The sequence below is a fragment of the Crotalus tigris genome, unplaced genomic scaffold (assembly GCF_016545835.1).
Source record: "Crotalus tigris isolate CLP2741 ecotype Arizona unplaced genomic scaffold, ASM1654583v1 scf7180000018548.2558034, whole genome shotgun sequence".
Classification (NCBI taxonomy): domain Eukaryota; kingdom Metazoa; phylum Chordata; class Lepidosauria; order Squamata; family Viperidae; genus Crotalus; species Crotalus tigris.
This window is the reverse complement of record NW_024097071.1, coordinates 1,656,406-1,680,884: the sequence shown is the minus strand read 5'-3', so window position 1 is coordinate 1,680,884 and position 24,479 is coordinate 1,656,406. Positions and strand designations below refer to the sequence as shown.

The 24,479-nt window shown below is 37.8% G+C and overlaps 1 protein-coding gene across 4 annotated transcripts in view; it reads right to left on the bottom strand.

Moving 5' to 3' along the window:
• LOC120312845 (solute carrier family 23 member 1-like) overlaps positions 1-24,479 on the bottom strand; it is a 44,100-nt gene that overhangs the window by 16,174 nt on the left and 3,447 nt on the right. For 2 of the 4 annotated variants that reach the window (XM_039354115.1, XM_039354116.1), the window contains exons 3-5: positions 13,925-13,994; positions 11,291-11,449; positions 8,777-8,934 (exon numbers count right to left, since the gene is read on the bottom strand). In XM_039354115.1, the coding sequence (XP_039210049.1) occupies positions 8,777-8,934; positions 11,291-11,449; positions 13,925-13,994 (387 nt within the window). Of the gene's footprint in view, positions 1-8,776; positions 8,935-10,597; positions 10,718-11,290; positions 11,450-13,924; positions 13,995-16,149; positions 16,279-24,479 lie in introns of those variants that run through there. The other 2 variants (XM_039354117.1, XM_039354118.1) reach the window with 2 other exon arrangements.

Here is a 24,479-nt window from a genome sequence, read left to right as displayed (position 1 = left end):
CTTTCCTAAAAGTCTTAGTTTTTAAAAAATGTTCTGCAGAAATAAGGACAACATTGGAAAGTGGAGGTGTATTCAAGTAATCTCTGTTCTTTATGCTCTTGGAGACACATTGTGCTTTCATATAGTGACAAGAAGAGACCACGGATCTCTCACAGAGATATATGTAGATGCTATGTAATTAAACTGGAATGTTGTCATGAACATGTCCAGCAGTCCCATACTGAATGGGTTTACAAAACGCAGTGATCTGGAGTGTGTAATGCAGTTCCATAGAACCTGCCAAGTACTTGGGATGTTGCAAAGAAACTGCAGCAAAGGCATACAAGGGCCCCTAACCCCTACATACAAGGAAAAGCTTTTTCCATACCAGATTCATATACTAAGAAAAAGTGCATACCCAAGCAGATTCTTCTAAATGCTCCTTTATCCCACATTGTATTCTTGTACTCATTTTTTTTACTTCTCCAGCAATGTGATGCTTGAATACATAAGTTCTCTTAACTATGTTGATTACTTCTCCTTCATAGTTTGAGAATTTAAAGGGCTGGCTAATATAAAACTTTGAACATTTTTTTATTTAATAAGCCAGGATTTAGTCATTCTGTTTTAAGAAATGCATTGAATCATAGGCATTTATTAGAATCTTATAACTCACTGAAAACTAACCAAGTAAGTACTAGGTACATCAGATTATATCTAGGGTATTCATTAACATGTCTTGGGTGTGGAGGAAGTAAGATTCTTGAAAATATTACCATTTTCATCTGCTCTCTTTCACTTCACAGTACGTTGTTGCTATTTTCTCAGGAGATTGAGAGCAAAATAGTCTTAGCATAATGGAATTCCTCAATCTTTATAAGTTTATGTCACAGCTTCATAATTTGCTGTAGACAGCTGAAACTGCATTTCACAGTAAAAGCCACAGCTTGGACTTTCACTGATATTAAAAAGAATTCCAATAAGTATTTTACTGATTACCAACCAAAATGAAGGGACTTATACTTTACAACGGAACTTTGAAAGAAATATTAGCTCATCCAACAGGATTGCTTTTTGCATACTTGATTCCCACTTCCAAGCTTCCTACTTGGACTTCCAGTTTTCCAATGTGTGGGTCACTTGTTTGACCAACACATTAAAGAAAATGCATTTAAAAGTGCAAACATCACCAAGTAAAAAACCTGTATTTACAACAGCAATAATTATGCCTAGAGACAAAATCTCTCATTTTACTTCACTTTACTTCACTGTGCTTTAAGTGAAGCAGAAGAATAACTTTCATATCTGGTTTGTGACTACTGTTCCGAGTCAGACCATGATGATCTGGGATAGGCCCATGGACATTACAGTGGTGGACTGCTTCTGAGGCCAAAGGGATGATAAGTGGAAGTCCTTCAGAACCATTAAGTTGGGGAACTCCACTGCCAATCCTGAGACAGTCTCCAGGAGCCCAGGAAGAGAGGTTGCCATGCAGCAGGGAGACTAGTACACTAGCAACAATCCCAACTGATCCCATAAGCCCAGCTTCAGAAATTGGGTCTCAATATTTTTTCTCTTGTATTTTTGCTCAAATGCATAGACCCTGAAGGGTTAATTTCTTTGAGATGGAGCCTGAAGGAAATGGCAATAGTAGTAGCACTTAGACTTATACACCATTTCATAGTGCTTTACAGAATTCTCTAAGCAATTTACAAAAGCCAGCATATTTCCCCCAGCAACCTGGGTCCTCATTTAACCAACCTCGGAAGGCTGAGTCAACCTTGAGATGGTGAGGATCGAACTCCTGGAGACGAGCTGAATTAGCCTGCAATACTGCATTCTAACCATTGCGCCACTAGGCATGTGCAAATCTATATCAAAATACATTCTAAAGCAAAATATGAGGGGATATGTTTGAAATCCCATTTACCACTTGGTCAAAGTTCATCTCATCACTCTCTGAGGATATATGGTAAGATAACCTTTATTGTCATTTTTTATTGTGAGCACACTGGCACACATTAAAAATATCCATCCCCTTTTATTATTTTGCCATCAGGAAGTTTGTTTTCTTTTTATGACCTGAATGATTGAGAAACCAAATATGAGATGCTTATATTGATAAAGTGTTCAAAATGTATTTATCTATTTAAAACATTTGGTAGCTGCCCATTTTATAACCAACTCTGAGTAGCTCCCAATCAAAACTAAAAACAACGTAAAATTATATTAGAACTATAAAACTAAACACATTAAAAGATTAAAAACAACAAAAACCTGGCACCAAGTCAGTATCTCTTATCCCAGCATCTGGGGGAAAAGATCTTCAAAGTTATGGAAAGTTAGGCAGGTAGAGGCCTGCCAAACTGGAAGTGGGAAGATGTTCTGTAGGTCAAGGGTTACTATGGAAAATATGCTTTCTAATTCCCATCAAGTGACAATATTTAGGGGAAGGGACTAGGAATGTGCCTATCCTATCTGACCTGGAGGTTGAGTGGGTTCTTTAGGGAGGGGCAGTCACACAGGTAAACTGTTCTTATACCATATGCAGCTTTAAAGGTAATGACTAGCACCTTGGATTGAACCCAGAAAGAAATTAGAGACCAGTATAGCTTGCACAAACCACTTTTTTTACTCCAATGCTGGACAGTCCTAGGATCATTTAAGAAGTTTATACTGTAAGATACCTTGATTGAAAATTGTTGCAGTATAATGCACCATTTGGTGTAACTTGAGGATATAAACAGACAAACGGATAACACAAAAAGAGTTTTAATAGTATATAAATTGGAACTCTCTCTTAATTGTTGGGTGGGTTCACCAACTTTATTCCTCATTCGATAGCAGAGGCCAAGCCTCTTTTAAAGTATGTTCTTTGCAGTTAAATAAGCATTTAGCAGAACAGATTTGGATGTGGTTTGCAATTCTTAGTAGAATCAAAGGGGTTATTGTGAAATTAAAAATCTCTTGGGAGGGTGAGGAAGGGAAAGCAGCCTTAAATAAATTAGAATCTTGCTTTATTCTAAACAAAGGGCATTTGTTGCCCAGTTCTGAAAGTTTCATTGTTGGGTAAAGAAAACACTGTTTCAGAGAATTACTCTGCTCTGTTTCCTCTCCTTCACTCTGTAAAAAATAAAGATGCATACAAAGCAGCATTTTTGTCCCTTTCAAAAAGCCTCATAGTACTCTCTAAAAGTTGTCAGAAGTGAACTCTGAAACTGCTTCAGTTTGGTTAACTGATCTGCTCTGATACTACTTGTCAGACTCCTAATATTTCATTTGAATTTTCCTTTCTTTGACAGAGCTGCACATTCTTCCTCTACATGCATGCTTTTTTCTCCCAGGACTGCCAACTATTCTGGTTTTTTAATATAAAATCCTTCAAAACATTTTATATCAGGAGCATTTATGATTCAGTTTGCTGAGATTACATTAATATTTTTGCTGCAAATGCTTGATATGAAATTGATATTTCAAAGAATCTATAGAATTGGAAAGTTTTGACTTATGATTGGTCACTTAGTAACCATCTGAAGTTACTACAGACCCCCCCACACACAAAAAGTACTTACGATCCAGATTCAAGTTCCAATGGCAGACCCTCTCTATAGTCATGTGATTGCATTTGGGGAGCTCATATTTATGGCCATTTGCCACGTCCCATTCATGTGATCACAATTTAAGACATTTTCTTTGCTGGAAATTAGTGTTTATTTTCAGTTTCCAGCAAAAAAACTGCCATTGTGGACAATGAGTTTACTTAAAGATCACTTAATGACTGCTGCAAAAAGGTTGTAAAATCAAGATAGTCACATGGATGCCTCGACTCATGACCATTATGACGTACAACAGCAATTCTGGGTTTCATTATTGTCATAAATCAAAGATTACCTGTAGCCATTTAGGCCTTTGAATCTAATCCCAGTTTTGTGCATACTGTATATCCAAATTAAAGTTCTATCACTAACCCTTTATTTCAATACAGCTATATAATTTTCTGATTTGTTGGCTAGAGTCAAGACACTGACATAGAACTTTTTGCTTCTTTTGGCATAGCAAGATTTAGGAATGTCTCCCTAATAGCATCCAAGTCCAGATTATTTAATTCAAAGTATTCCTTCAGTTAAATGAACTGGAAACGTCTGCTCAACCCCAAGAGACTATTCATCTGTTATAAATACATAGTTTAGCTAGGTTGTCTGCACTGATTTTGTTTAGAATTGTGCAAGTGATTGCTGCCTTCCATTGTTTTCTTGTGATTCTAGTTCCCAGTAAATTTGTGGTTGTAACTACAGATTTAGTTTCATTCATTTAAAAAAGAAAATTTTCATTAAAAAAAGTGCAGCTAGTTGCCCAATTGCCCTTGTGTTTCTTAAGTTTGTTAGTGCCAGCTTTTGGCTAGAGCAGTAGTGTTAAACTCAATTTCATTGAGGGCTATATCAGGATTGTGGCACCCTCAAGGGGGCCGGGTAATCGTGGCCCACTGGGTGGGTGTGGCTGCGGTAGTCATGGCTGACTGAGTGGGCGAGGCTGGGGTGGGTGCAGCCACCTCGATGTTGCTCATGGGGGGATGCCTGTGGGGGCCGGGCAGGATTGGGGGAGATCCAGGGGGTCTCTAGTGGGTGGGGCAGTGGGCAGGAGGCTCGTCCTATGGGGTGAGGTGAGGTGAGGCAGGGTGCAGGGAGAGGGTGCCATTGCCATGGGGCAAGGCAAGGCAAGGCAGGGTCTGGGGCAGCTACTGCCTGATACCCTTGGCCCCCGCACACAGAGGCCAGCAAGCGCATGGGGGCCGACGGTGTCTGTCAGCAGCCACAGCCTGCTTGTCCCTCAACCAGCGCACTCTGGGGCTCCACAGCCCACTGCAAATACCAGGCCAGCCCTCCAGCACCAGGCAGAGTAGAGGGGACGGGGAGGCACATGATGCAGACCACCAGACGCACCTACTCCATCCCATCTGTTTTTGCTTGCAGTTGGAGAGCAGGTCGCTGCTGGTCATCTCCTCAGCCCCCTTGCAGATCTTGCCCTTGGCCCCTGCATGGAACCTGTTCCCCTCATGCACCTGACACACCTTGGCCCTGCCTTGGGCTGCCGCCACCAGCAACTTACGCAGGTCCATTAGGCTGCCGCCACTGCCCGGAATGCCTGGCCCGCCAAGCACAAAGGAGGTAAAGCAGCCAGCTAGGAAGCTTGAATAGAGGTGGTAGAGCACTCCCACGCCCATCAAGCAAAAGGCCATCCTGAGTGGGGAAAGCTAGATCTCCAACAGCCCCATGACCACCCATCCCAGCCAGGATTGCATGCCTCCCCACCATCTCTGCTGGGCCTCGGCGGCTATGGCACCACTGGGGATCTGGCTTTCCTCGCTCAGGGTGGCCTTTTGCCTGCTGGCCCTGGGCGTGCCCTACCATCTATACTCGGGGCTTCCAAGCCAACGTCCTCACCTCCTTTATGCTAGGCGCCCAGCTCTGGGCGGCAGCCTAATGGATCTGCATGAGCAGCTGGTAGCTGGCAGCCGACGTGCACGAGGGGAATGCGTTCCACCCACGGGGCAAGGGCAAGACCCATGAAGGGGCTGAGGAAATGACCAGTGGCAACCTGCTCTCCAATCAAAAAGAGATGGAAGGAAAATTAAGGAACCGGCAGCCGGCACTTAAGGAAGAAAAAAAATGTAGTAAGTACTGGCTGTTAATAATAATAATAATAATAATAATAATAATAATAATAATAATAATAATAATAATATGCCAATAATAATATAATGCCAATTGAATGCCAATTCAAGCTTCCTAGCTGGCTGCTTTACCTCCATATGAAATCCCATGCACTGCTTATCCCAACACATACATCGGACAAACCAACAGAAGAATAAGTGCATGCATTGAAGAACATAAGAACTCAGTCAAAAAAGAGGAACCAACATCTTCCCTGGTCCAACACCTTAAAGCCACAGGACATGAAATTGACTTTAAAAATACCAGAACTATCGCCAAAACTGAACATTTTAATAACAGAATAATCAGAGAAGCCATCGAGATAGAAAAACGCCCACACAGCATGAACAAACGAGATGATACCTCCCGCCTACCATCCCTTATTGACAAACCCGCCCTTATTGACAAACGACTCCCTAACACAAAAAATGACACCAGACCCACACTCACAAAAACCACACAGGATGTCACCACCACACATACACGCAAAAAGCAAACCCAAAGCCACACCGATGATGAGGCATGACCACAAACCAGAAGCCAGACCACAGCTGCATCATTAGCCACTTTAAACCCCTCCAATCCATACATGAAGCAAACTGACACCCACCATGAAGATGAGGTACGACCACGAACGTGAAGCCAAAAAATAGCAAGGCAGCCCACCATCTTAAACCCCCCTGCAACTCAGACTAACCTGAGCACAACAAAGCCCCCACCGAAACAGAACACTCCCCCAGCCAATCAGAGCACAGCCAACCCCCCAGCCAATCAGAGCACAGCCAACCCCCCAGCCAATCAGAGCACAGCCAAGCCCCTAACCAATCAGAACACACCTCCCACCCAATCAGAACACAGCCAAGCTCCCACCCAATCAGTTCATACCCCCAATGGCAGTTAAAAGGAAGAAACAGCTAAGACCACACATTGCTCCTCGAAGCACGAAGCTGAAAACACCAGCCTGAAGATGACGAATGGGACTTCGTCGAAACGTCACCAAGACACTTCCAATTTTATGCGGGAGAAAACCCGAATAACCAAAGACCTACATACAAACACCCGCGAAAACCTCAGAAAACATATATATATATAAAATGCCAATTGAACACCATTGGCATTGACAAATTCGCTATTAGTCAATTGCAAAAGGAAGCCTTACTAGGAACTGCTTCCATCCTGCAACGATATCCATAATACCATCAAACATCCACATCTGCCTATCCCAGGTCCTGGGTAAGGACTCGATAGGTAGACAAAATGCCAAATCCAGTCTGAACATCTGGCTGACTGTGCGATGATCCATAATAATAATAATAATAAGTTGGAAGGGACCTTGGAGTCCAACCCCCTGCTCGGGCAGAAAACCCTATACCATTTCAGACAATGGCTGTCCAGTCTCTTCTTAAAAACATCCAGTATTGGAGCATTCACCACTTCTGGAGGAAGGTTGTTCCACTGGTTAATTGTTCTAACTGTCAGGAAGTTTCTCCTTAGTTCTAGGTTGCTTCTCTCCTTGATTAGTTTCCATCCGTTGCTTCTTGTTGGCTAAGGCAGCCTCCCCAAATGGCTCCATTCATAAGTAAAGGAATGCTACAAGCAAAATCCATTCAGGAGAAAAATACTTCAAAATCCCTTGCAGCAAAACTAACAGCTAACAATAGCAGAGCAATAGAAATTGCCAAACACTCCTTAAGAACACAAAGCCCACATTGAACAAATCCCAGAACTTCAAAATCACGAAAGCACATAAGAATCCTTCCACTCTCCATCTCCCTCCCTCCGTGCCTCACCTCCAGCCGATGCTGCCTTTCTTCATTGCTGCCTTTCTTCATTCCTCATGGAGGGCAACCCCTCCCCCGCTGCATTTCTTGCCTGTCTGTTGCTGCCAGCACGGATGGCTGCCACAGAAGTTGTAGATTGGCTCATGGCCAGCCCGCTTGATCTCCTCTCCTCTCCCCCCCGCCCTCCTCCTTCTTTCCCTTCGGTGCAGCTAGAGCTGACTCTGCCTCCACCCAAGGCTGCGTCTTTTTTTCCTCTCTTCCTCTCCTGCCCAAACTGCCTCCTTTTATAGGCTTTCCTGTCTCTGCCCCCCTCCTCCTCCTTTCTCATCCAGAAGTAAGCCTGGGCTTTGCCTCGCCCCAGCCACTCTGCAGCTCAGAGGACTCTCATAGTAAATCCTGCACTGCTCTGGCTTGTTCCCTCCCCCACTATACTTGGCTGAGCAGGGCCGCGTACCACCTGCCATGTGCTAATGTACCACAGGTGGTATGCATATCACCAGTTGAAAAGCCCTGGTATAGGGTTTCCTACCTGAGCAGGGGATTGGACAGAAGATCTCTAAGGTCCCTTCCAACTTTATTAATATTGTTGTTGTTGTTGATGATGATGTTATGTTATTATTATTATTATATCAAAGAAATAGGGTGGGTCATATTGGAGTATAAGTAGCCATTGCATCCAACAGCACATGTTTAAATTCCCTCCATGATCATATGAATGGATAAATGGTCTTTAGAAATCTTTCAAGGTGGTGACATTCCTTGTAAGATTATGTAAGGAAGAAGATAATACCCCACCACTGCTTAAAAACTCCCAATAATTATACTGCTTTAAAAGCCTCATACAAGATTTCGTTAATTCCTAGTGGAAACAGCTGATGAAAAGTTTCTTTAAATAAGTATTGTTAAAAAAAAATGCACCTTAGTAAAAACATATCTTAATACTGTGCTACCCAGCCTCAAACCCCACAGCTGGCCTCAAAGGATACCACAATCAATGGTATTGGAAGCCACTAAGAGAGCAAGGAGGTATGCGCTACTCTCACCCCTCTCTTGTCAGAGATTATCCACAAATGCAAGCAGTGCTGTTTCTGTCCAGGAGAATGTGACTCTGGGTGACATACAACCACAACCACAATTAAAACAATATAACAATCTTAATGTCACAGCAGAAAAGGCACATTTTCTGGGTCCCCCCAGATAGAATTCCTTAGCAGATAGGACCTGTGTGTGCCCTTCCGGCTGGACCTGATAGAATGGGTAGATGTAATCAGAAAGAGGCATCATGCTGTAGATATATATGACTACCTTACTCCTAAGATAACTTGAAGAAGCGTACAGATCCCTGAGACGAAAAAGATGGTGCTGATCAGGTGACTTTGTGTCAGAGTGTCCTGCTCCAGACAAAGTGATTTGGAAAGGATGAGAGGAATTGCGACGAGACCTCCAAGTGCAGTCAGGTAATGCTAAGAAACAGAAGAGGGAAAAAATGCAGTTAAAAAGAGTCCTGATTACCAGCTGTAATGGTGGGTGCATACAACAATGCTATTTGTGTGGTGGTGCCTATATTATAGAAGACCATCTTAAAATATTATAAGCTCCTTCTCTTTTAAGCCTCAGATATGCTACCACCAAACTTTTGATGTGATTTTCTTTAAATGTCTTTATACTTTGAGACTCCCTTTAGCTTGTTTTTGTTTTTACAATAAAATTTACTGTTTAAATTAGTTTGTTGCTTTATCAAGCTTCAGTGCATTTCACTATAAAGGAAAATGAAGTTTAAATGCCTAAAAATTTAGAAAAAAAAATAAAATAGAAGAGACACCTTAAACTGTCATAGAACTCAAGGCCACACAGATAGCTAGCATTCATTTTACCTGACCTTCCTTTTCTATTAAATTCCCCCAGTTTGACAAATCCATGTGTTGTTGCAGTAACTGATGACAATGAAATCAGGAAACATATGTACCAGAAGTCCTATTTACAGAGAGATCAAAGTTCATATTTTTGTATCTCCATTTCCAAGCTATGCAATGGACTGAATGGTCCATGTCTTTTGGGTGGTATCTGTATCTTATCTTAGCAAAGGACAGATCTGATTTTCCAGAAGTCCTCTGACCATATGAAAACTAATTCAAATAAATTTTAGCTAGTTTGGCTAAACCAGTGGTTCTCAACCTTTCTAATGCCGTGACCCCCATAATACAGTTCCCCAAGTTGTGGTGACTCCCAAGTGGGTGTGGCCACCAATAAGAAGGAGTAGGACAGCTAGGGAAAAGGGAAAAAAATGGCGGACAGCGTGGTTTGACGACCCCCGTGAAATGGTCATTCGACCCCAAATGGGGTCCCGACCCACAGGTTGAGAACCACTGGGCTAAACTGATAGTTCAACTCAAATGGCAGAAAGTACTTTAAAAGTTTTCCTTCATATAAGATTTTGAACCACATGTAGATGTTCAACTATTAATTATACCTGAACTAGCAGGATGCTTTGCATTAGATAAATTCTGAAGTATCTCCCAACTGGAAGGTGACTCCTTGCAGAAATCTCTACATTGTGAATTTTCCTTTGGTTTTGAGCAGCTCACAAGGAATTAAGTTTAAACTAGGCCATACTGTGAAACAATACGTGTTTTTTTTTCCATGTACGTTCCTGTGAATTGCTTCATAAGTTACTTGTAGCATTTAAATTAGGTAATTATTTCTAAAGTTCTTGGTGGAACTTCTCTTTGATTTTTGGAATATATTTACTCAATTGAAACCAGAGGTGATTTAATTCCTTTGCTAACTTGAATTGCTTACACTTAATCTATTCAAACAATTTAGTGTATTTTAGTATGATTCCTTCTCCATAAATACACATTTTAAATCTGCTTAGGCTATAATTAACTAAGTGGGTGGTATCCAGTGCATGCTACTTCCAGAATGAGGAAGCTGTAGAATAGTAGAAACTCTAATCAGGAATCCCCTGTGTTCCAGTTTCAGCCTTCACACTCAGGTTAATGTGAAGTGACTTATAACAGAAAACTGCTTCTTGAAAGAACTGGTTAATAATGCTTTCCCAGTATGCTGGATCTAGTAATATTTTCTACTTAAACAAGAAAAGATAGGTGAAGTATTGTCAAAGACCTCAGGCAATGGAGAGATAGAAGAGAAATCTCTATGCACAGTTATGAAAGGCATGGTAGTTGTCACACTTCATTGACCTAGACAGAACTAGGAACTAGTTTCCCTTCTGGTGAAGATACACTGTCAAAAAAAAGAGGGCAACAATTAATTAAAAGCAGTCTCAGAAATTCAAAAATGTTTATTTTCTAAAATATATTTATTAAATTTATGTTGTCCAACTCCAAGTGACTGACAGGATTTTGCTCTAAGTTGACAAGAAAATCTCTGCTGCTATAAGTGTCATACTTGTAAGGAAAAATAAAGGACCCCCAGATTCTTTTATTTATTTATGTTTATTTTTACAAATTTGGGATAGAGGTTGAAAGCTGTGGACTGAAATCCAGGAGACCCTAAGTTTTAGTCCCATCTCCAGCATGATGCTAACTGGGTGACTTTGAGCCAGTCCCTTTATCTCAGTCCTAGGAAGAAGGCAGTGGCAAGCCACTCCTGAAAATCTTGCCCAAAAAACTGCAGGAAAGATAGATGGATGGACGGACGGACAGACAGACGGACAGACAGACAGACACAAACAGACAATTTGTCTGTCTGATAGACATCCTTATGTGGTGTTAGCTGACTCACATTTTTATTTATCTTTTTGCACAATATATCCCTGCCAAGAATTCCCAGATAACTTGTTCTTTGAAGATTTACCTGAATTCCCAGGAAGATGCAAAGGTGCCATGGAGGTATATCTGTGACAGTGTATGCTAGCTTGTTACCACCTTGCTTGTTGAAGTCTTCTGGTTTTTCTTCATAGTCTAAAACTGCAGCACCATCTTCAGTGAAGTTACAATATTTGCCATCATCAGTCTGCAGAAACAATGAATCTTCTCATATGAAGAAAATATATGCAGTTCAGGGTTGAACCAACATTAAGTGCTTCATTACCATATTAACAAACCAACTTCCCACAAGAGGAATAAGAACAGTATTCAAATGAACACAAACCCACTACAGCAGCACAGAACACCAGGAAAAGGAAAGAGACTATCTATAGAACATATTCCGATAAAATGGGTGCCCACAGAACTTTATCCAAAAATGCCTAACTTCTCAACCAGCTACAAGACTAATAATATAAGTTATGGAAAAAACCCACTATCATACATCAAAAACATCTCAAAAACAACCATTACAACCACACAACAGCATTGTAGAACACACACCAACTAAAGCTCTCCAAAACTTCTTAAGGAAATCAAAAGACTCAGAAGGAAAAACCAGGAGTCATCTATAACACAGAGTGTAAAGTCTGTAACAACTACTATGTAGACAGACAGGCAAAAGACTAGCAGAGTGTATCCATAAACACCAACTAGCAGTCAGAAGACATGATGAAAACTCCTTACTCTCTTAACATATGGGTAAGCTCAACAACAATTTCAACTGGGAAAGTGAGAGTACGGTAGTCTAGACCAAGATAAATCAAAACTGCCAGGGAATTCCTGAAAGCTTGGCATTCCAACAATAGATACATAGATCATTCAAAAGAGACAACAAAAATTTAAGAAGGAAATAAAAATGGAGATTTTTTTTTAATTGTCTGTTAATTTTTTCAAAATTCAGAGAATTACAAATTTCAAATTATAACTAAATGACTATAGATGTAAATACATAAATGGCACAGAGTAGGAGAAGAAAGAGAGAAAGAACATGCAAAAGGCTATAAAACTATTTCAAGATTTCTTTTGATGAGAAGTGATATAAAAAAAAACCCTTCCAAACAAATAATGTCAAAGCTTCTTAAAATGTAACATTATATTTTTTTTTTTTTTTTTTTTTTATTAAAAGTTTTATAAATTTTACAAAAAAAACAAAAACAATACAGAACAAAAAACAACATATACAAAAGAAAAAAAAATTAAACAATACATATAAAAAAAAAACCCCACCCCACACCCCTCCCAAAAACCCTCCCTTCCCCCCCCCTGAGCTTCCCAGAGCAGAATATAGGCTTAAGAAATAATAAAAAAAAAAAATAAAAATTAAATTAAAAACTTTATATTTATATATATAAAAAAGATATCTATAATATATATAAAAATAAAACTTATGAAAAAGCTATATAATATTTTTGTATACCCAATCTAAATTGTATAAATTTTATCCATTTGTCCCAGATAGCAAAAAACTTCTCTTGCGTTTGTTGCTTTAAGAAAGCCGAAATCTTTGCCATTTCCGCCAAATAAGCTACTTTAAAAAACCATTCCTGCAATGTAGGCAAAGATTCCTTCTTCCAATATTGTCCAACTAACAGCCTCGCGGCTGTGATCAAGTTTAACATCAATACAACCTCCTTTGTATCACAATCTGTAACAATACCTAACAAAAATAATTGCGGAGTAAATTTTACCCTCCTTCTAAAAATTCTCTGGATATTCCACCATATTTTGATCCAAAATGCTTTTATCTCTCTACATGACCACCAAATATGATAATAGGAAGCCTCCTTATAACCACATCTCCAACATTTAGGTTGCACGTCAGGGTACATGTAAGACATTTTTTGTGGATCAAGGTGCCATCTATAAAACATTTTATAAAAATTCTCCCTTAGATTCTGTGCTTGAGTAAATTTGACATTTCTCACCCAAATAGTTTCCCAGGTGTCCAATGAAACTGGCTCACCAAAGTTCTGCGCCCATCTAATCATACAATCTTTAATTAGTTCCGTTTCTGAGTCCAATTCAACTAAAACCCCATAAATTCTCTTAATGTGGGTTTGTCTTTGATCCTTAAGTTGCTTAATAAGATTTTCATCTTCTCTAAGAAAACCCACCTTACAATCCATCTTCCATCTATCTAGTAGTTGCCTATATTGGAACCAAGAATAAGTAAAATTTTCTTGTGCTAATTCTTCCCAAAATGTAACATTATATTTGTCATAGTCTGTTCTATTTCAGGTAGACTGTGAATAGCAAGAAATAATACATTATCTTTTTTAAAAAATTGAGAAGGAAATTACAGTATATAATTCATAGTGAATTAATAATCTGACAAAAATAGGAGGAAGGGCACATATTAAAATGAATATCAGTCCTTTCTCCTACTTTTTTCAAAATAAAAAAGGGAAATACAAGCAGCAAATGTTAAATCTTAGATTCAAATGTGTTAAATGCCATTCTATTAGATCTCAGGAGGAAGGAAAAGCATAGTTTTTACAATAAACTGATCAATTGATCACACAAGACACCAGCTATTGCCCACATCATTCTTACTCTTTGTTTTATACGATTGAAACTCTTTTATGCAGATATTTAATTTAAAATGACAATATAAGCTTACAATAAAAGTGGGATTGTCTAATCCATTTGCTTCTTTTTCAGCATGTGTCATCTCCATTTCATGGGACGTCCTTAAATAAAGCAGAGAGAAAGCAGAGATGAGGCACCAATCAAACTTCATGTTGGCATCCTGAATGCGTTGCAGGAATCCAAATTGCATTTCCAGGCATTCATGTGAAAGTAACTATAGAGTTATTCCCACTTCCCTAGCCTGCTGAAATCATTTAACTCATGTTCAGCAAAATTATACAACAGGATGTTTTTAAAACTTTATATATTTTTTTAATGATCCTGCTTGAGCAGAAATGAATCAGTAACTGAAAGTCGGCTTCTTTCTGCCAATCCCAGGGCTTTCCATGCAGATCTATTGAGCATTCTTTTCTATACAAAGCAATGGTTCATACTTAATAGTGAGATTTGTCTATGTCTTAGACTATATATCATTATTACAGGTAGTCCTCAACTTACAACCATCTGTTTAGTGACTGTTTTAAAAGTACAATGGCACTAAAAAAAGTGACTCACAACCAGTCTTCGCATCATTTCCATTGTACCATTCCCATGGTTACCTGATCAAAGTTTGGATGCTTGGCCTGTATTAGGGATGGTTGTAGCATCTCAGGGTCACATGATTGCCCTTTGAGAACTTCCCATACAGCTTCTGACAAGGAAAGTCAATGCAGGAAGCCGGATTCGCCTAATGACATTTAAAAACTGCAGTGATTCATTTAACACAGGGGTGTCAAACTGTCAGCCCGCAGGCCGATGCGTCACAATAAAACCGTGTCCACCCCATTGCCGGCAATGGGGAAAAAGTTCTGATATGTCGCGTGACGTCATGTGACATCATGAGTTTGACATGTCTTATTTAACAATTGTGGCAAAAAAGGTCATAAAATTAGGCCCAAGTCATTTGCTTAACAACAGAAATTCTGGTCCCAATTGTGGTTGTAACTTGAGGACTACCTGTACAACTATGACTATTTTAAAAGGCACATTTGCCTAAATGAAAAAAGAAGAAGAAAATGTTAAAAATTGCTTCCTTAATTAAATCCTTTCTTTGCTGTACTATGAATATTATATTGTATTGTCAGGCTAGTAAAGCTTCATTTTTACTGTTATTGCCTTTTTATTGGCCTTCTATATGCTTATTAAATACTAATCTCTTTCTTCCTCTGCCCCAAAAACCATGTAAATCCAATTCTGTTTAACCAAGTAAAAATATATACCTGAGGATATATTGTAATTGTACAATTACAATGTAATTGTAATGTAATGATTGTAATGTAAATATAATTATAATTGTACTATTTGTTCCAGAGTTTTATTAACAATGCAAATGAATGTTTTATAGATAAATTAAAAGTAATTCTATTAGATGAATAGAAAAATGGTATTATTTTTATTTATTTATTACATTTATTTATACTCCACCTCATTATGGGGTTACTCTGGGCAGCTTACAACAATAAAATGTAAAAGTATAAATATTGTAAATATAATAATAGTAAAAGCAATGAAACAATAAAAAGCAATGAAAGTACAGCAATATGAATTAAAAGATGGCAGGGAGGGAGCAGAATGCATAGGGGGGAGGGGGGATCTGCTATTAGTCTAATAATCTCCTCCATGTGGTGCTCTCCCATTGGGTACAGAGACCAAGTGATATTGTCTTCAGGTTCTTGTGGAAGTCCTTACACAATAAGAATTCTTTCTGACCAAACACTGTGTAGATATTTTGGACTAAAATTCCCATCAATAGGTATTGTGGTTAAAGTTATAGCCAAATACATTCATATGGCACTAGATTGGAAATTCAAGACACATTACATTAATCCTGCAAATATTTCCCCCCCAAATTTTACTAGTTGACTATAGACTTTTAAAGGCCCAAAAGTTGTTTGTAACAATCAAAATCAAGCTATCTTGCTTGATGCTTTTGTCTTTACCACCTGTCAGCCCCCATTCTGCATGGACCAAAATAAGCAACTGTCATGCTTCAAAACACCTGAATATCACAGGATTACTGAACCTAATATAAAGTAGTGTTCGATTTGTTCAGTAATATAAGTCAGAATTCTTCACTTAAAAAACACTCATCTGTGTTCTGAAACAAGTTAAACATAGTTCTGGCTAATAATGACAGGGATATCTTATATATAGCAATTGAAAGCATACTCAGCTAATCTCCTTTATGATATTTAACCACAGTTATGAAGACTCTACCTTGTGTATGACTCCAAAAGGACTGAAGATCACTTCTTCCATCTCCAAAGTTGAATATCACTCCTTCCTTATTTTTACAGGGTTATGGCATAGCTTCAGTACAGATTTTCTTTAAGCTCACTATTTATTAACCATGAATAATTCACTGTGTAACTAACATTTTTGATCAATAATTCTCTCAATTATTAATGAAAGCATACCATGCCTGGCATTACTGTCTTGCCATTTTGCTCCTGTATTAACTCAAGAACCTCTTTTTGATTACTGTGTTCAGGCATCACATTAATCATAGGTTATTGTAACACAAACTAGCCTAGCTTCCCCCTCCACTCCAGCACAGCTGTATGTCAAAATGATTTGTTTGCCACTGGTTGTAACCTGCTATTCAATTCATTTCATCTACAATCAGCAAACCAATTACTTAAAAAATACAGATGATGTAAAAATTAAGTAATGAATGTTGCCTAGAGGCAGAAACCAACAACAGATAAAATAATTTTGCACCTGAAGTCTTAGCCGGGTAATGAATAATCAAACCAGCCAGACAGGTTGTAAGCCCCAGCACTAGCAATCTCAGAATAAATACTTCACTCAGATAGTTATATTATTTAACTGCTATTTGCCATTATTTCAGAGAAAAATCACAGAAGACGAACAGAAGAAAAAGCAGGAAAAGAAAAGGATGAGAGTGAATACAGTTTGAGTGCTTTGACCACTTGGCCATGTCACCCCAGTTTATTATGAGGAGACAAAAAAGGACATCCCATGGTTCTAAAGTTCTATGGTTCTAAGAAAGTGATAATCACTTAAGACAAAATGAGATTCAGTAGTTTCACTTCCAGATCTTTTTAGATCTATTAGGCCACGGGTGTCAAACTCGCCTCGTCACATGCCGCGACATATCACAACTCTTTTTACATTGCCAGCAATGGGGTGGGTGCGGCTTCGGTATGATGAAACGGCCCATGGGCCAGCAATTTGATACCCCTGTATTCGGCCAATCTTTCAAACCTGAGCAACTTGAGATATATAGATTTCATGCACAGAGTTCTCAAGAACAGCAATGCAGTCTGAAGACTGGAAGTCCTCTCAGTTTTGGGAGCTGAAATCCTCATGACTGGAAGTTTAGGAAAAGATGGGCTAGCTAGACAGTGACAGTTCATCTCCATAACAAGGACATTTATTTTGGAGTACTACTAATTTCTCTGATAGATTATGAAAATTACTTCTACTGATAATATTGGATAGTTTTAGGAGAAAATATATCTTAGAAAAAAATGAAAAGAATTTAAACAGAATTTTAATTTTCTATTATTTTAAGGATTTGTTAATTTTATTTTTATGGTTTATGTAAAACTATCATTTATTATCAGGCCTTTTGAATACATTTCTAAAAGTGGTATATCAAGCAATATTAATATGAAGCTAATGATAATCCATACCCTGGTTTCTACATATTGATAGATAATATGTCTATATAAAAATCTGTGTTCTCTGATAAGCAACAGACCTTGAGCTTTTCAGTTATTTTCCAGTCATTGAAGCAGCAGTTACAGTACTCAAAAGAAACCATTGCAATATTACTTGGGGAGGTGAAGAAGCCACAGGTGGCCAATATAATTATAACTGAGTAATTTATTGAGCAAGACCCAGCCTGAGTTTAAAATGTATCATAAATGTAAAACAGTTACTAACTGATAATTGCTTGGTTATGGATAAAGGTCCACTTAATCCCAAAGTACTTGGCTGGCTTACCATTTTGGTAACAAAAGGAAATGAAAAAAATAGTCATAATGCTGTTAAAATGGCAAAATTATAGGTGCAATCTTGAGTGAAGTGACAAAATGTGCCTAAGGAATATTAAGGAAAAGCACAATGTAGAATGCACAAAGGCAGAGACTATATCGTAGATAACAAGTTTCCAAGACGGCATGAATGGACACTTGTAACAGCTCTTGAGAGTATTAACATTAATTTCTTTATCTATGACTAGACTGCAGAGTGTCCTCTGATCCAGTAAAATTGCTGATCATAAATATCTTGGCCTTATACATTTTAGTGACATCTATTCCCTAATGTAACAAATGTTGGTAGTCATGCAAAAAAAAATACTTAATTATTATGAAGGTTCATCTAACTTATGAGGAGGAATTTGGTTTAAGCTCCGTGAAGATAAGCAGTAGAATGTCATGTAGCAGTCATGAAAAATGGTGAGGAATCTTTCCTTGGTTGACAAAAGCACACAGAATATTAGGATAGCCCAGATCAATACATCACTAATTCAACGGTTGTTCATGTCTATTTAGTGAAACATCATCAAAGAAACTGGACATACAATTTAGTTACTAACCAAAGGCAGCTATGGCTTTCTGCAAGGATTGTCAGCTATAACTTAGAAATAGAACTGAAAGAAACCTTGGAAATAACCTAGACCAAACTCTTTCTCATTTCTTTGCAAAAAAATATAGTTTGGAGGTAAAAATTTATAGTTAGAATAAATCATTAGATGAAAATGATGATTTTTAAATCATTTTTTCCACTGAAGGATAACTATCTATTAAGTGGGATCAGTAGCTGAATTTAGAGTCGTTACATTAACATTTTTAGTGACATCTCAGTTTGGAGGTACAGCATTTTCAACCCTGGAAGCATCTAATCTAATCTATTACAGGCAATTATTAAATCCTACAACCACAAAAATTCCTTCATAAAATTCTGCTGGTAGTGAATACATTTCATGATGGGACCTTAATGTTTGAAGAGAATAAAGACTTAGATTTGTATTTTGCCTAGACAATGAGAAGTGATATTTAACACCAAACCCAAATCTTCAATAGTTCTTACATTATGTTTCATTCAAAACCAACAAGAACATTTCAAATTGGACTCCACTGTGTTTATATAAAATTATGTATATAACAACAGACTTCAATAAACTGATATTTTATTTGAGATGCAATAAAATTACAGTAATGCTGTATTTAAATACATATTTGTACAGTTTTTCTGTTTTTGGAAGAAAGTTGTTACATGCAGTCTCCTAAGCGTGAGGCAGGCTTTAACATTTTCAGCTGTACATAGTCTTTTTAAGTATGTTCTTGCTGTATGGAAATTGATATTTCGAGAACAACAGTGGATCAACATGCCCTATTAATTTCTAAAAGATTTATTCTTCAGCAATAGAAGTATAACTATATGGACCTACTCAGTGGTCTACAGAAAACAATAAAATCTCACCTTCAAATACAGTTTGACTAAAATAAAATATAATGTATATCTGTTTAACAGCTGCTTCATATGTATTGGTTATAGTGAAGTTATGATCCGCTAGATTGCCAAACTTATGCAAAGCCTCCACCACACTATACTTTGATTTCACACTTCTAAAGAACTTCTAATAAATGAATATTCTTTTTTTTTAATTTTTATTTTTAACCAACAAGACAAAACAGAACAAAGCAAAACATAACACATACACACAATATATATACTCCTTTTTTTACAGCAATTACATAACAGTAATCTAATATTTACATTTCTCCCTTATTCTTCTTTAAATATTTGTCCTTATAGCCCCATTATTTCTTTTTTTTCTTTTTTCTTTTTTTCTAATAAATGAATATTCTTATAGAGATGAATACTCAATATGTCAAAAATTGTCAAACACTACGAAAGCACATTTCAAGGAAAAAGCCAACAGATCCTTCCACAGAAATCCTAGGTAAATATAGCACATATAATTATCCTTCAGGCTATTCAGTTCAGGATTCTTGGGTTTATTTTGGCAGCTATTTTTCAATAACAATCAGACTGAGGCCTTTCACTGAAAGAAAGTATGTGTGCATAAATGATTTGTGTTCCACCTTTTGTATAGGAACATATTTACAAACATCTATTTTCCCTCAGAATAACAGCCCTTTGAGGTAGGTTGACTAAAAGAGACTGCCTGCCCCAATCAGTCTCTGTGAATTATAATCCGGGTCTCCTACTTCCACTAATCTAATTACTAAGCTATATTTGCACTTACATGCACACTCCTTAGAGGAATTCAACTCACATTTTATCCCCACTGTAAGAAATATATAACATAGTGGAACAAAATAAAACAATTGTAAAACTACATCAATGACTACAGAAACATCCAAACTAGAATAATCAAAACAAGACACACAGACCTAGAATAAATTTATGCCAGTTCAGCTGCCTAAACCATCAATCCCATGGTACAACTTACTGATGATGAGCTTCAGACTTCTGAAAATTCTTTGCTTTCTATATTAAAACTGTTGTTCCAATATCACTAAAGTTAGTTTGTATGATATGAACAGGGAGAAAATTAAAATAACTGGGGGGGGAGTTAAAGTTTAACAAATTCTGATAATTTTGTTGCATTCTAATCATGATTGTGAGGAAGAAAGATTATTTTATTCAATAAGATTGCATAAGAAATTAACAATAGTGAAAAGAGCAGATTATGTGATAATTTGAGTCAAATTAATAATGGTAACAAGCAAAAATGAACACTAGAATATAATAGCAATGTGCCAACAATGAGACAAAATGCAAAGGTTACAACTACAGAACTAGAGATACACCTTGGAAGTAATATGATAAGGTTTCATTATCACTCGTAAAACTGATGTTGTTTGTCCATCAATTTCGATGAGGACCTTGATATCTTGTAAATTATGGGCCATCAACGATATGTCCGTAGGTGGCTGATAAGACCGATGTTAGCACGGAATGTTCTGCCACATACCGAACAAAGAAATATAGACACTGTTACTTCAGCATTTACAGCTCTGGCTTTGCGGAGTGCTCGCTTCTCTTGTGCCAAGATTGTCCTTTTGTGTTCATATGTCTGGCAACCCTGGTACACCAAGGTGCACCATGTTGGTCGATCATGCGCCAGAAGTTCCCAAGAGATGGTGTTAATATCCAGGGACTTGAGACAGGCTTTCAGCATGTCTTTGTATCGCTTCTTTTGTCCCCCGTGCGATCGTTTTCCTTGAGACAGCTCACCATAGAAGAGCTGTTTAGGGATGCAATGATCTGGCATCCTTACAACATGGCCTGCCCAGTGCATCTGGGCTTTCATCAACAGAGTGTAAACTGATGATAGGTCTGCTCTGGAGAGGACATCTGTGTCTGGTATCTTATCCTGCCACCGGATCCTCAGAATTCTATGAAGGCAAGTCATGTGGAAGTAGTTCAGTTGCCTAACGTGCCTCCTGTACACTGTCCAGGTCTCACTAGCATACATCAGGGTAGTTAACCCTCATAAAACTAAGACTGGCATTGTTTGCATATTCCTTTATAGACTAGTGATGAAGAGAGTCACCATTTAGAGCACAGCCCAAGGCCACCTTGCCCAGCCCTCAAATAAGTCTCTGATAAAGCCTGGAGACTGTTTTCAAAGGTTTCTACCAAGTAGCCCCTTTCAAGTAATGGCCAAGTTTCAGGTGCTGGCAGCAGTGAGAGTTCTGCAGTTATTTATATCTCTGCTTCCTTCCTCTGTTTTGTTATTCTTAACAGTGAATATAAGACAATTCCCAACTCAGAGGTTATTATTTAGGGGAACAACACCTTTTCTCCTGCTATTCCTACTTTTTGCAGTGTGGCCAGATGGCATGACATCCAAACGCCAAGTAAAGCCTTGGATAGAAATAAATTGCACACCTTTGCTTTAAAGTAGTATTTAGAATGTTTAACTTTATATTTACTGGCTAAAGCCACAAACCTTGTGAAGAATGTGGTCAATATATAGAAAAGCATTACTTCATTTGGAACATCAGATATTTTTAAGATTAGTGAGGTCCTCATTCATGGGCATTATTTGGGTCAGCCTACAATGGTTGTTAATCTGGGTTAAAGTATGACATCAGCCACAGGTGTGACCTTTGACTGCTTTCGCAGAATTATAGTAGTGAAGAGATCCTAGAAATCATTAAATCTCTCACTTAGGACAGAAAAACTTCAATTTCTTATTTGTACGTTCATTTTTACTTCTGATTCAATGGGTGAAATTGATAAACCTCCTTCAGTTTTAGTTTGTTGTGGCAGTTACCTAATAAAGTAGATAAGATCTTACCTGAGCTTCTTGTTCAAATATTCAGATGGATATTATATACATTTCTCCACCTAAGCACTAGATGGAGAGTCAACAGAAACTTCCCACCTCATAATTTGTGATTTCAGTTCTGTGTGGCTGTCGGGAATTAAGGTGTAAAGCGCAGGATCTAAAACTTGTGAGAACACTAATTATTTTGTTCTATTCTATCTATGAATGTATATTTATTCCAGCAACTTTAAGGTGAAGTATGCTGCATTTCAGGCAATATTTTGTCTAGCACTAAATAAATCCAGTTGCTGCAAAGTGAGCTTTGAACTCCAGTATTTGAATCCCTTGAAACTGGGAGACAGTGATTATATTCAGCACCTATTCTTAGATCTTGAATATGATGCTTTGGGGGGATGGTATCAGGACTTTTAACATCAGTGTCTTGTGTCTTCAACCAGCCATTTCTTAGAAAGCACTGGGAAACCCAAGTTCTATATAGTGCATTCATACTTCCTATTTGGCAGTTTAAGGTTGCCAGCAAACTACTGAATAAGAGTGTCATAATTTCCCATTGATTTCCAGATAGAAGCTAATGTTGCTTTAAGTCTTTGTTATGAGGGCAAGTATGTTTAAAATCCCAATGTTTATCCTTCTGGTGACATTATAGTGGTGGCACAGTGGTTAAAATGCAGTATTGAAGGCTAATTCTGCTGACTGCCAAATGAGTGTTACCTGCTCAAGACTGACTCAGCCTTCCATCCTTCTGAGGTCGGTACTAAGGACCCAGATTGTTGGGACAATATGCTGACTCTGTAAACCACTTAGAGAGGGCTGTAAAGCACTATGAAGCGGTATATAAGTCTAAGTGTTATTGCTATTACAGGTAGTCCTTGACTTACAATAATTCATTTAGTGACCATTCAAAGTTACAATGGCACTGAAAAAAGTGACATGACCTTTATTCACATTTACAACCATTGCAGAATCCCCATGGTCACATGATCAAAATTCAGATGCTTGGCAACTGGTTCATATTTATGACAGTTGCAGCATCCTGGGGTCATGTGATCAGCTTTTGTGACCTTCTGACACGCAAAGCCAATGGGGAAGCCAGATTCACTTAACAACCGGGTTACTAACTTTATAACTGCAGAGATTCAGTTAACAACTGTGGCAAGAAAAGTTGTAAAATGTTTCACTTAGCAACAGAGATTTTGTGTTCAATTATGGTCATAACTCGAGGACTACCTGTATTACTTATCCTTTCCTCATTATGGGCTTTGGAAACTTTTTTTAAAAAAATTCTAATTCCAGCTACTAGAGCTGATCTTCAAGTTCTCAACTGACTTTCCAAGCCAGTGAAATGGCATCAGACTCTATAAAACCCTTACTTCTTGGCTAACCAGAACAACAACTTATTGCATGAAATAACAATGTTCCTTGTTTGCCCCATTTTGCTTGTTTATCTTTGCCTCATTATATAAATAAAAGCAAACCAGTCCAATCAGCGCCTCTCCTTCATTAGTCAGAGAAGTGCCATCCGTGTTTGAAAAGGAAGTGTCCACAAGTTTGGGGAAAATCCAGGATTGGCTGAAGTATAAATGCATGTTCAGAACATTCTGAATAGAATTTTGCTGTGCTATATTTAAACCAAGTCTTTTAAAAACAGGGTAAAAGTTTTGAACATTGGTTAATAAAGTTTCCTATTTTAGAACAAATTGTATTAATAGTAAAATAAATCAAAGAAATCTCAAATGGCATTATAATCTCTGTCATAAACCAATTACACTGATCACTCTTTCTGCTGAAAAACCTCTTCCCCTGCCTGAGCTATTTCCAGCAAACCAACTTTCAATAGTGCAGTTATCCCCAATTTCCCTGGCACCATTTTTTCTATACATCTTTTAAATTGCAAACTTATGTCACTTATCTGCTGCCTTCTTTTACAAGTGAAAATGAAAATGCTGGGGAAAAATGAGCAAAAACACATAAGTAACTCCAAAGATACAATATGAAAACTATTTTAAAGCTGCAAATGGTAATTTTTAAAAATCAATATTTCAGTAATTAATTACTGAAGTTCATTGATCAAAATGCTAATCTGGACAAAAATTCTCTTTTCCCTACCTTTTCTCTATTTTCAACAATATGCAGGTTTAACCATTAAAGCAACTATACAAACTTACTGAATTCTGATTAATAATTTCCTCCAATATGCATCTTCAGGGGAAATAGTGTATAATCAGAAGAGACATATAGCACAGGGGAG